This window comes from Limanda limanda, chromosome 4 (genome assembly GCF_963576545.1).
Source record: "Limanda limanda chromosome 4, fLimLim1.1, whole genome shotgun sequence".
NCBI classification, from domain to species: Eukaryota; Metazoa; Chordata; class Actinopteri; order Pleuronectiformes; family Pleuronectidae; genus Limanda; species Limanda limanda.
Window position 1 is genome coordinate 13,793,020 of NC_083639.1, and position 12,395 is coordinate 13,805,414.

Below are 12,395 nucleotides of genomic sequence, written 5' to 3' on the forward strand. Positions count from 1 at the left end.
TATCGAGTCCTTTGCACTCGCCTCCTTTAGGCCTCTGAGAAAACCTTTTACATAGCCAAGTTAAATGGAAGGGTCCCTTGCACACCGTGCAGCAAGCAGCACACACTGCAGTGCTTGACGGAGGAGACTGATTGGCAGAAGAGTTGAGGATGCTCTATCTTTCTCCGCTCTCCGCCACAGTCCCCTTTTTTTTACTATCGCTTTTTTTCACCCCTCACTTGCTCGTAGCTGACCTGCATATGGATGAGGGAGTAAGAAAGAGGGGGACTGAGAGCGAGAGATAAAGAGGCTATATGGACTGAGCATTAAACAGTCCATCCTGAGCTGGCGTCCATCTTCCTGCTACTCTTCATTTTCCCATCCAGCACTCCGTTCATCCAGCTCTCCTTTCATTCCCACTCGCCTTTTCGCTGCTTATCTTTCTTCATTTCCCTCTTTCATACCTGTGGCAAATTCCAGTTAGGTTGAAATAAAGGGCCACTTAAGAGTCGAATTGTGACAGAACCATATGCATCAATAAAATCTCCAATTGAAACAGTTATCTGTCTCAATTCTCCCATTATTAATGATCTGAGCAGGGAAAGAAAAGCTGAACATGTTCTCTCTCAGGGCCTTCCTCACCGCCAGTGTTGTATCAGATCTACAGAGATCTATTAGGAACATCATCCCCTCAATCTCACAACAGCCGCCGTTCATAATGACATGGATTTCACAATTAGCTAATTTAAATTTGCACTTGAGCACAAATTAACAACGACCTAAAGTGACAGAATCCAACAGTTTATTTGACATAGAGGAGGCGGGGTTTGTTACTTGCTTTGGCTTCACTTTTCAGGAGTATTCATCCCGCCCATATTCATGTAGAGTCTATGCTCACATTGTTTTATGCAGATTTGACCCCACCATCTATAGATATCAAGATTTAATCCGACCAGGCTACATTTTTGCCAGTCTCAAGCCATCTAGTTTTGCTCTGCCTGTGCCCACTGCAGCCTCAGATTTATTCTAGTCATCTCCGACACCCTGAGCATTCTTCTCTGACCTCCCTCACCAAGAAGTATTTTCCTTCTGCACAAGTGCTGTCCAGTGGATGTTTTTATTTTTTCACACTGTTCTGAGCGTACACTCAAACCAGCCTGTCAGGAACCAACAATCATAGCACAGTCAAATTCACTGATATTTGACATTTTTTTTCTCCTTTTTGATGTTTGATTATGTTCGATGTGAACATTACCTGAAGCCACTGAACTGTATTTGCATGATTGTATGGATTGTGCTGCTGCCACATCGCTGACTGATTGGATAAAGGAATGAGTTCAAAACAATCGGCTGCAATTGGCTGTGAATGGCTGGCTGTGTTTTATTCCACTAATAATCTCAGAGGCCAGAGCCTTTTCCATATTGATTTTTGTATTGAAAAACACACAAGCACTCATGCACATTCTGTTGCTGCATATGGATGATCAGAGGCAGTGATTTAAACCAAACGTAAGAGCGGCCAGATTAGAAGGAGAATCCTCTGGTAATTGGTGTGTGATCTTCCTCTGAATCAACATTTTACCTTGGCTTAGTGGCAGCCTCTTTTAATGGGCTAATGTGTGTGTGTGTGTGTGTGTGTGTGTGCATGTGTGTGTGTGTGTGTGTGTGTGTGTGTGTGTGTGTGTGTGTGTGTGTGTGCGTGTGCGTGTGTGTGTGTTACCTGTATAAAACACTCTCTGGTGTCCAGTTTGCCAAAGGGCTGGACAAAGATAATAGATTTAGTGTTTGTCTAAAGGCTGTGGATGCTGCCTGAGTCCGCTACCGACACAACTCAAAAAGCTGTGAATGTGACAGGTTTGTGCTCATGCTGTCACTTCCGAAGTAATTGTGATAGAGTGGCCAATCTACAGAGCAACTTAGCATTGCCCCTCTTCCACACAACATAAGACGTCCCAAGAGTGAAACTAGCATTCCAGGGCATCCTCCACATCTCCTCTCTCTCCGTCCTGTTCCCTCTTTCCCTCTCTTGTTTATTTGTGGAAGCCTCTCTAATCTCTGCGCAGTGTACAGGTGGAGTATATCTGTTTTCTTGTGGCAACATACCCTATGACTCTGTAAACAACTCTCGGTTTAATATTCACCTCTTTTAATCCCATCTTCTCCCCTTTGTTGACTACTGCCTCTGAAAAAAAAATGAATCCGCCTTCGTCCAAGTGTGGAGCGTGAAGCAACCCCTCCCTCAAAATCCTGACATCAGGCCTTCTCCTGGAGGGTGTTCAGACGACAGATTTAGTCACACACCTGCGTGTATGCAAGCTTACACACACACACACACACACATGCAACACACGTGCACCTACACTAATCCCCTGAATGAGCCATTCCAACACCCCCAAAACCTTGCTTTCCCCCATTGAGAGTTATCATCCCCCCCCCCCCTGACTCTCCACATTGGGCTTTTGTCCCCACGGGTGCAAATGACTGGGAAGAGCAGAGAGTGTGTATGCCAGTGATAGTGCTGCCACCTCTCTGGTGTCATGAGAGCTGTTTCTCAGGGTCTCTTCTGTCAATAGACACAAAAAACACGTTGAAACAAACAACACACAGCCCTGCAGTCCCCCATCGAGAACAGGATAAGCTGCACCTGCCAGTCTAAATACTTCCCTCTCACATCCGCTGTCCTCATTATCCCCATGTTCCCTCGTTTGACTTGTAAGACAAGACGTCACAGTTTGTTTAGTAACATCTGCTGCAACATCCCTCGCATAACTATCAAACTACCTGTGTTTTTTTGTTCTGATTTGTGTGTTTTATATGATAGACATTAAAGACCAGAAATGTGAAAAAAGGTTTTCATTCAGAAGAATCTCTCCAGAGCACTTGGTTTACTTCATATGTTGTTTTTTTATGTTGGACTCACAGCAGACAGAATCTTTAAGGGCATTGTTTTTGTTAAGCAGCAGCAATTAAGTATTTTTTTCTGACACATAGCATTAAAGAAACACTAAGCAACTTGTTTAACATAAAAAGCAGCTTCAAAATCAGATTATTGGATCACAGACTCAAAATAGAGAGAATGGTGTCATTCCCATTCCTCACTTTGAATGCCTCTTCTATGTTACTTTGAGTGGTTACGATCTCCGGTGCGTTAGTGACTGACTGCAGCTTAAATTGCATCAGAACCAGCAAGCTCAAGAATGGTGAACTGTAGGTCAGAAAAAAATACTTAGAAGTCATTAAAAAACGTGTTTATCCCTTATAATCAGTGAGGAAACTTTTAAAATATCGGGAATTCTAAACAGAGTTTGGTGTATTTGTGACAGTGGCAGCTCTTCTGGTTCAGGAAGCTAGGATCATGGGTTATATCCACCGTTCAGTTTGTGTTTGAGTTCAGTGAGTGGTACTATACAGTCAGAGCTCCGGTCAACAGATTGCTAGGCTTGGTTTTCTCTCTACATGAGAACCAGCCTGTCAGACACTGAGCCCAACAGATTTAATCACCACATGTGCCTGTAGAGGGCGCTGTCGCTCAGTAAAAGTTATAGTGTTGCTTTAAATTACATTAACTCCGCTGCAGAGATCATGTAAGATCATGTTTACAGCACCCCGACGCCGGCTCTTATCACAACAAACTCTCTAGACATCTTCGTCAGTGTCTTTTGTATGAAACCACATTTTCACCAGGAGATTTTCGATTTATTTTGCGGGGGTTTTCATAGTAGTATAGTAGAGTATCTGCGGAGTTCAGCGCATGTCTGAAAGCAGCTTAAATGTTTTCCTTTGTTTATCCTCATCCAAGTGGGAGACATTATATCAAATACTGCCTGACCCCTCAAAACCTTCAGGATAGAGCCTTATCCAGTAGGAGCCACCAATTGTCAGACAGAGACTCACTTTACCTTTAAACCACCTCCTTGCTGCTATCCTCGCTGGTGCCATACTCTCCATGTCCTGCATAATCTAAGGCCCCCATGGGTTTATACCCCTGTGGAGCCTTTTTTATCTTGGCTCGAGTACTGGATGTCCCACAAGGCAACCACAGACTTTCAAGTTTCAGCTCAGCTTTCTTCTGAAGAGTGTACCCACTGAGCCCTTGACCTGGGGCTAAAGGATAAGTCGCTAACATGTGGCTAACTTGCAGGCAAAGTATGAGCGAACTCCCCATGACTCTGCATGTCCATAAATACGGGACTAGGTTTTTCACACTTTGAAATTAAAGTATTAATTGGTAATGTTTTAACACTTGGTAGATGAACACATTTTAGCAGCAGTTCAGAGGTCTAGAAATCATTTTATTCAAATGGTTCATGCAACTGGAATGGAGTAAATTTGACATTCAGGATTTGGAGCTACATACATTACCCCCATGTCAAGGTTTGATATTTAAGCCTGGTCCACACATCGGGGATAGGGAGATTTAGTGGGAACAGGAGTCTAATCCTGAACGGGCAGGGATAAAGTCTAACCCAAGGATGTTTGGCATCTGGACTTTGTGAATTACTGTGAAAGTCAAAAGCAGAAGATATAAGACGGGCTAAATAGTGGATGGACACATAATTGATTTCTCTTTCAATGCACATTGTCTATGGCTCATTTCCAGATTTCTCACATTATAGACTTGTGATGACCCCATAAATGATCAAAGTGTAATGATAAACGCAGTCATATGCAGAAATTACTACTCTTAAATTGGTTTATTTATTTTATCAGGTGCGGCAGTTTTTGTAATGTTAGAAACTGACATTGACTTTGCATGTAATAGATAATAACGTTTTACAATTTTTTCTTTTAAGAAAATGAAATGATAGAGGGACAAATTATTATTGTAGACAATACTAGAAAGTGGTATTAAGGAAAAAGATGTCTGTGAAATGATTTGAGTACTCTCCAGCACCAGACATTTAAGATCGGGAAACGTATGTCTTTGGATCAACGATAAGTAAAGAGAAATGAAAATGACTAGGAAGAAGAAGTAGGGATTGTGGAGGAGGTTTGTACTTGATCCAATTTCATCCCATGCTCAGTCATTCAGTTATCTGCCTTTCCTATCACTCCATCTATCGGGAATACAGGGAGATATTAAGCAAGAGCATGTGCATGGTGGTTATCGGTTTGAAATGGGGATCAATGCTCAGAGAATGTACATGAAAGGTCAATAATAGAGATTTGCTTGTGTTTGGGTCATTGTGGTCATTGACACAAAACCTGTAAGATTATCATTCCTCTTACAGAGCTGATGATTTTGAACACATTCTTTGCACTATGTCTCAAAATACTGCACAACCTGTTTTCTCTTGACTTCCTCGTTGTTAGTGCATCACCTTCTGAGCAGCTCAGACCATGATGCAACGTTGTTAACATTGTGGCCACTGATTACTCCAGTGGAGGTGTGCTGTATGTGACCTGGCCCTCTAGGCACGAGCTCCATCTGAGCAGTAATTGGTGTTTAAATGCCACTGTGCACTGCATTAAAAAAATATTATGGAGTACCAGCAGTCCATCAGCATTTGGATTTGTAAGCAGCGCTGTAAAATTTAAAGGTCGCTAATTTAACAAATGTGACATTTAACATGATGATTTTTACATTTTGCTTATCAGGGCTGACTTATTACAGCTTGAATTGAAGTTCAGATGGAATTTTGGTGATATAATGTAGATACAAGCTGAGATTATGTGATCTAAAAATTAAATAATGCCTGGATACAAGCTCCCATTTCATAAAAGCAGCATACATCTGAGCAGCCTATTTTATATTCAAAATATAAAGTGAAGTGGAACTCATGCAGAAAAAAAAAATACCCCTGAATTGATTCTCACCATTTTTGTCGTCCTCGCCTGCAGAACTTTGACATCTACAAGGAGTCGGCTGATCAGTACAACCAGGCAGCTACTAAAGCTGAGGCTCACATAAGGTAAGTGCTTTCTGTGGAAGGACTCTGCAAAGTCATCACGCCGTCAATCCCTTTCTGCCTCAGTACTGCTTTGTATTTATGAGACTATCATAGGCTAAATTAGTTTTGTGAATACACCTGTAAATTAGTTGAAGCAAAGACTCTTTGAATAGCAGAAAGAAACCAGCTCTGACTGGGAGGATGTCCAGAGAACAGGGACAAGATGTGGACAGAGATCAGTGTGAAGGCTGTTTGCAGTATTAGCATGCTTTGATGTGAACTCTGCACCTGCTACACTCTCTCTTTCCCCGTGTTAGTGGACCAGTGGATCATCAAAACCTCAATACATTTTTTACTGTGCTCGGCAGACAGACCAAATTCAGCATAACATCAGTATCGTGCTGTGTGCGTTCACAATTATAGGAATCAACCCCCCTCAAAAAATTGTCATGAACATTCAATAAACCCCCCTCTCAAAATGAATCATAACAATAGACCCTTCATCAAACTATCATCAACCCCCCAACTAGAATACAAACTATTATTAATTGTGTACAAAGTGCAGTATTGACCTACTTCAAAATGTTAAACTCTTTTCATGAAGTGGTGAAGCCTTATTAAAGTCAACAGATTTGACTCACTGCTTATTTTTTCAGTTTCCTTGTTTCTTTCTGTTTGAGTCCACTACCTTTCCTTTTCCTTTATCTGTAAATTACAAATAGCAATACAAAAATGAATAATGCAAAATACACGACAGTGCTCAAAGACAGCTTGAGTTGTTATATATTATAATTATAAAATTATGATTTCGACATTAACATCCTAACCTTTCCTTTTTTTAATAAGGACACACCTATATCTTATTACTTTTTAATGCCACAATTCATTTACTCTATGAATTGAATGAACCAATGTATATTAAATCCCAAGATCAATATTTCATTTCAATATGCCTTTTACAGTCTATGGCCTTTTTCTGGGGATGTATGAAGCTTTATCTAATTAGTCTTGCGAGGTCCGTCTACTCCCACATGGGATCTGACTACCTGAAAGAAAAAAGAGAAAAGGCAATGCCAAGGCTAAAGGCAGGTGAGAGGGATTCGTGTGGAAGTTATCATCCAATTCTCCACCTGCGCAAAAAATAACTGAGGCTGTCACAACTTTTAAATGCGACATATGTTCTCACACTGCCTTGTTCAAAATAATGGCTTCTGAACCCGCATGGCTACATAAGACCCATGTAAGTTTTAAGTGGAGTGGCATTCCCAAACCACAGACACTTGGAAATTTCTCTTCACAATACACACTGTATTTATTAGTGTCCATCCTAATCACTGTATTTCAAACAAAACGAAAACAACAAAAGCTTTGTTTGACCATCAGAGTGTATGACTCCCAGTGGTATTCGTGCTGCTGATACTGGGGCAGTCTGAGCACAGGAAACATAACTTCACTAAAGTCAAGTGTCTGGTATGTCAAAGGACACCGATAAATCACATACATTGAGTTTGCCAAATCACCCTTCAAATGTACCCTGTGTCTTAGAATGTATTGCTATTGTCAGTGGTGATACTCAACCCCAGTTCAGACGTCACCTCCTGTCAAAAAGCATGTTAGTTTCATTCAACATTGAACTAGTACCACACAGGCACAGCCAGAGTGTGTGTGCTTTGTCAATTTGCGCTCCTACAACACCTATTCTCACCCTTTTTGCAAGGAGAGAAAGCCCTGTGCGCTCCCTGAATCCAATTTAATCAGAAAGCCATTCATTTTCCCTTTTCCCACGTACATGGCATTGAGTATCGCAAAACGGATGAAAGATGGCTAATTAATTCAGATCTTTTTTTAAGATGTTATTCTCGCATGCTCATTTCACACCTTTTGCTTTTTCATCAACACAAAGCCTTTGCTTTTCTACCCTCTCTCTTACGTTTCACTGTACACCATTATGATGGGATCTCCAGTTAAAATCACGATGTATGAGCCGTCTTTTCTCTCTGTGCTGCCAGCTCTGCTGAATTTCATTTTAAAATTTGACTCATTAAATCCACCTGGAACAAAACAAAAACTGGTATAAAATGAGGAATCTCTCCACAGAAAAGTATTATGATCATGATTTGTACATTTTAATTGATATTTAAGAACAATATCTGAAATCAGTTTTTTCCTCCATTCACTTATAAATTAGGTGAATGACAGACTTCTCAACAACCTCTTTACATCATCACAAAAACGTTTACATAGCAACGGGGGGGAAAGACACAAACTCAAGAACAGTGTGTGTTACTGGCATCATTAGCAAGTTCAGGTTCTACAATGTAGAGGCAACCTTCAAATCTGCCTGCACATTTACACAGCTCTCAGAAGAACATGTTCAGGGCTTCAACGGAAAAGCTGCTAATTCAATTTGCACAGGGTGACATCATGGGTTGCTGAAATGCATTGTGGTTCCGTTGCTTCACTTTGATTGCCCTGCATACTGTACTGTGTGAAGACCTCAACTTTTCAAGCTGCAGCTCAGGCAGAAGCCAATCAAATCTCGTTAAAACAAATAGTTAAGTGCAGGTGCTAGCCAAATTAAATAATGTAAACGCAAATGCATCAAACGTCAGAGTGAGGCAGGAGAGACGAGGCAAAGGCAGCAGGGGAACCCAGTGCATGTTCATCTGGTTGGGGGATTATATTTTCCATTTACTTCCCTTTAGCATTGCCTGACATTTAGCACGGCACATCAGAAGGAACGCTGCCTATATATGTTGCGTGTCCCGAGCAGGAAAGTGTGATTGGTTGTTGTTAAAATGATATTGCCAGGATCAGGCACGTCCGTCATCCACTATCAATGCATCCATACGTGTGACTTCTACATTACTGCATGGCATCCTCCTCTCTAAAGTACAAGCTATGTAAAACGTAGAAGTAAATGTATGAATGCCATTCTTATGATGCGGTCAGTCCAGTGCAGTCTGAGAATAAAAACTATACACATGGTCTTTCGGCTTGGCACTAATGGACAGCGACTTCATCCAAGACACTGCCACCCTCATGCACCTGCACCACTGAGTTCAACAGCATTTAATTCAAGTCCAACATTTTGTGCAGATGATAAGATTATCAATGATTTGCCGTCGTCCACCGCTGGAAGAGGTTAGAAGATCAATTCCGTTCAAGATTGCCAAATGAGGAGCATTTTCTTGTGTTGCTCATTATTCTTTAAACACACACAAAGTCATGCACACAAACTTCTACTCCCGCTTAATGGTCTATCTCTGCCACACACACAGGCGCATTTTGTATTCAGGCAGCCGTGTGCTCATCATGTTCTGTCAGCATTTGGGCAGTGTTTCATTGTGCTGTGTTCATGCTGTCATTTCACACTACACTGACCACCCAGTAATTATTCTATTTACCCACTGCTGAAGGAGGGGGAAGCTGTGTGTGTGTGTGTGTGCGTGCGTGCGTGCGTGCGTGCGTGCTTGCGTGCGTGCGTGCGTGCGTGTGTGTGTTTCTTCTGACTTAGTATCTATCTATGTCTCCAGTTGTCCTTCTCTTATTGTATTATATTCCATATTCTACAAGATATATTAACGTCTAAATACTAGTTTATGAATAATGATTATATAGTAAGTTGTTATTTTGTGAAAACTCGGTGAACCCCCTCCCAAGGTAGGTCACCATGCAGGTTGGTTGACACTACAATTTTTAGTGTCCAAAACTCCAGATGTAAATGTTAGTCACTGATGACTGTTATCTATCAGTTTTATAGTTTAACATTACGTTCTTCCCAAGGTTCTGCTGCGGCGATCACGTGAACATGTTTACAGCACCCGACACCGTCCTCAGCTCTTATCACGACTCACTCTCTTGACATCCTTGTCGGTGTCTTCTGTCTGTCATCTCTTTCACCTGGGCATGCTTATTTTATTTTTGTTTCTTCCATTTTTGCTTCTGTCCAGTGTTAGAAGCATCACCCCCCCTTCACTTGCTTGGGGTGAATCCAGTGTAGGATCCCCTGATGTGGTCACACATTGAATTCTCCGGGCTCTCTAAGGACTTTACACTAAGGGGACAGGCAGCGAAAGTCCGCAGAAAATCAGGAGCCTGTCACTCTGTCATTTGCGTTCACATATGCACCTTGTCCAGAGAAAATACTATTAAACAGGCTAAATATTATAGCTCTTTAAAGACAGTGGCAGTTTATTAGCCTTGCAGACATAACTGTAAATCATTCATCTAGCTATGTAAACCCAATTTTAGAACCGCATAGGGAAAACTATTAGTCCTGCTGTTTAGTGAAAGTTACAGAACTGGAACTTGGCTGCTGTTACCTGTTCCAGGACCAGCCCCTGCATAGTTAGAGTGTGAAAAGCTGACTCTTACCCCAGAGGAGCATATGTTGTTGATAACAAGACAACAACATGGAAGGTCCCAGGTATATTTACGTTCTTTTAACACACTGGACAGTTCACGATCTCCAAAATATTTCCCTCAAATGGAGACAGTGAGTGGTAAAAAGTTGTCTAGTGCCATTTGCTACTTAGCTTGCCCAGCTACATGTGGCATTTTAGAGCAGTTCATTCCATTAGTCCTGCCTTGGGGTATGGGACTTCTCAAACTCCCCCAAATAAAATACCTCACTTAAGAGACCCACAACATTGCAGGTGAGCTTACTTTAAGATCAAAAAACTCCATTAATCCTCTTTAAAAAAAACCTTGCTACCCTCAAAGTGTTAGCAAAGACACAAAATCAGTGAACCTCAGGTGGATGTCTATGTGAAGATTCACCTTGAAGTAACTGCTGACAGTTTGTGGTTAAAAGCCTACTTTCATGTGGGCTTGTTATATCTGCTCTATTCTTGTGTGAATGGGGGTAGCGTGTCCAATTAGTGAAACAGACAGGTAGCTTACTGTGGGGATCTTTGTGCCCCCCAAAGAAGCAGACTGCAAGTCATTACCAGAGACAGGGCCTGTCTGCACTGTGGTCCAACAAAGATTTCCCATTAAGACAGACCGCTGCAGTCACTTGCACATGCTGCCTCTTAAAACTACAGTATATCAAAAATCACACACACACTCCAGCAAAAGATAACAATCCCAGGCAGGTCAGACTTACTGGTCTGTGCAGTGGGACAGACAGGTGAAGAAGTAGACCAGTGTCTCCTAACAGGAAAACAATGGTGTGTAATGTGCACTCGGCACACTCGCATTCTGAATCAAGTGCAGACCTGATTGCTCTGTGACACAGTGCTTAAACCTAATATCTTGGGAGCACTTAATGACCACACCAGTGCCCATGTAGTTCAGGTTACTAAACAGCACATCATCACACTAAAGAAACCATCAAAACCTTTCCCCCTCATCATTTTGGTCTTTTACGGCAAATGCTTCAATCTGTTGCATCAAGAAGTACTAAAAATCCTCAAATGGTTCAAAATACTGTTTCTTTTTAAATTTAGATTGAAAGAAAGTGTGAACAAATTATACCAAATACTAGCTTCATTTACAGTATTTGCTCTCTTCTATCCATGTAAGATCAGACTTTAAGGTGTTTTTAATGGCATACAAGAAATTCTAAATAGACTTGTCCTCTCATATACCTGATCTCCTTAAACCTGATATTCAATCCTGTGCTCTGTGTTGTCAGACTACAGGGCTCACGTCTGTCCCCATCAGTCACATCTGATGCCTGCAGGGCCATTTTCTATCAGGTCTCCTTCCACTGGAATAATCCCCCTACTCACATCAGACTGTGTTCATCTGTTTCTTTCATCCTTAACTTTCAGCTAATGCCTTCTAGTTTCATCATTATTTCAGATTTGTACCTGTTGTCATTCCAAGACTGGCAGTATGGTCTCAGTTTAACTTAGTTAGTTATAACCAGTATATACAGTAGAAGAGATTAAAGTAAACTTTCTGAAAAACACTGCATCACTTAAAATGTATTCTGTTCAGTTTTTGACGTTGTTCGTCTTCTACTCTTTCTGTTTTCTTTTTCCTCTTTGCCATTTGAGTACAGTTTAGTCGTCCTCCACATGTCGAGCCTTGTGATAAATTCTATCATGATTTGGCTCTGTATAAATAAAATTGACTCGACTTGGCTTCATCAAGCCTTTTATTTTGTTGATTCATATACAATCAGATTTAGTGTATTTGCTATTACAGTAAAACGGATGCAGGGATGCAGTGATTTTGGACTTTTTTCTCTCCCGATACTGATACATCAACTCAGGGAAATCTGCCAATACCCATTCCCTAATCTTATTCCAGCGCTCTCCTCTCCCCCCCCCCCCCCCCCCCCTCTCTCTATTCCACAGATTTAAATTGTGCACACTACGCTGTATGGAAGTCATTGGGCTCATTTTATGTATCTGGGCCGTAACTGAATGAATGATAGTTGAAACACTTTAGTTTAGAATAAGATTGACAAAGGTACTGTGTTTAATTGTGGATCGGACCTGGATCAGTATCTGCCCTGATATTGATCCATGTTTTCATGTGTGATTCTCAAATGGATCAGAGGAGGAAACC

General features: G+C 41.3%; 1 protein-coding gene across 2 annotated transcripts in view; it reads left to right on the forward strand.

The window, feature by feature from the left end:
* The window catches only part of LOC133000334 (MICOS complex subunit mic25a-like), a 56,786-nt gene that overhangs the window by 26,930 nt on the left and 17,461 nt on the right, over positions 1–12,395 (forward strand). For both annotated transcript variants that reach the window (XM_061070237.1, XM_061070238.1), the window contains exon 6: positions 5,821–5,891. In XM_061070237.1, the coding sequence (XP_060926220.1) occupies positions 5,821–5,891 (71 nt within the window). The remainder of the gene's footprint in view (positions 1–5,820; positions 5,892–12,395) is intronic.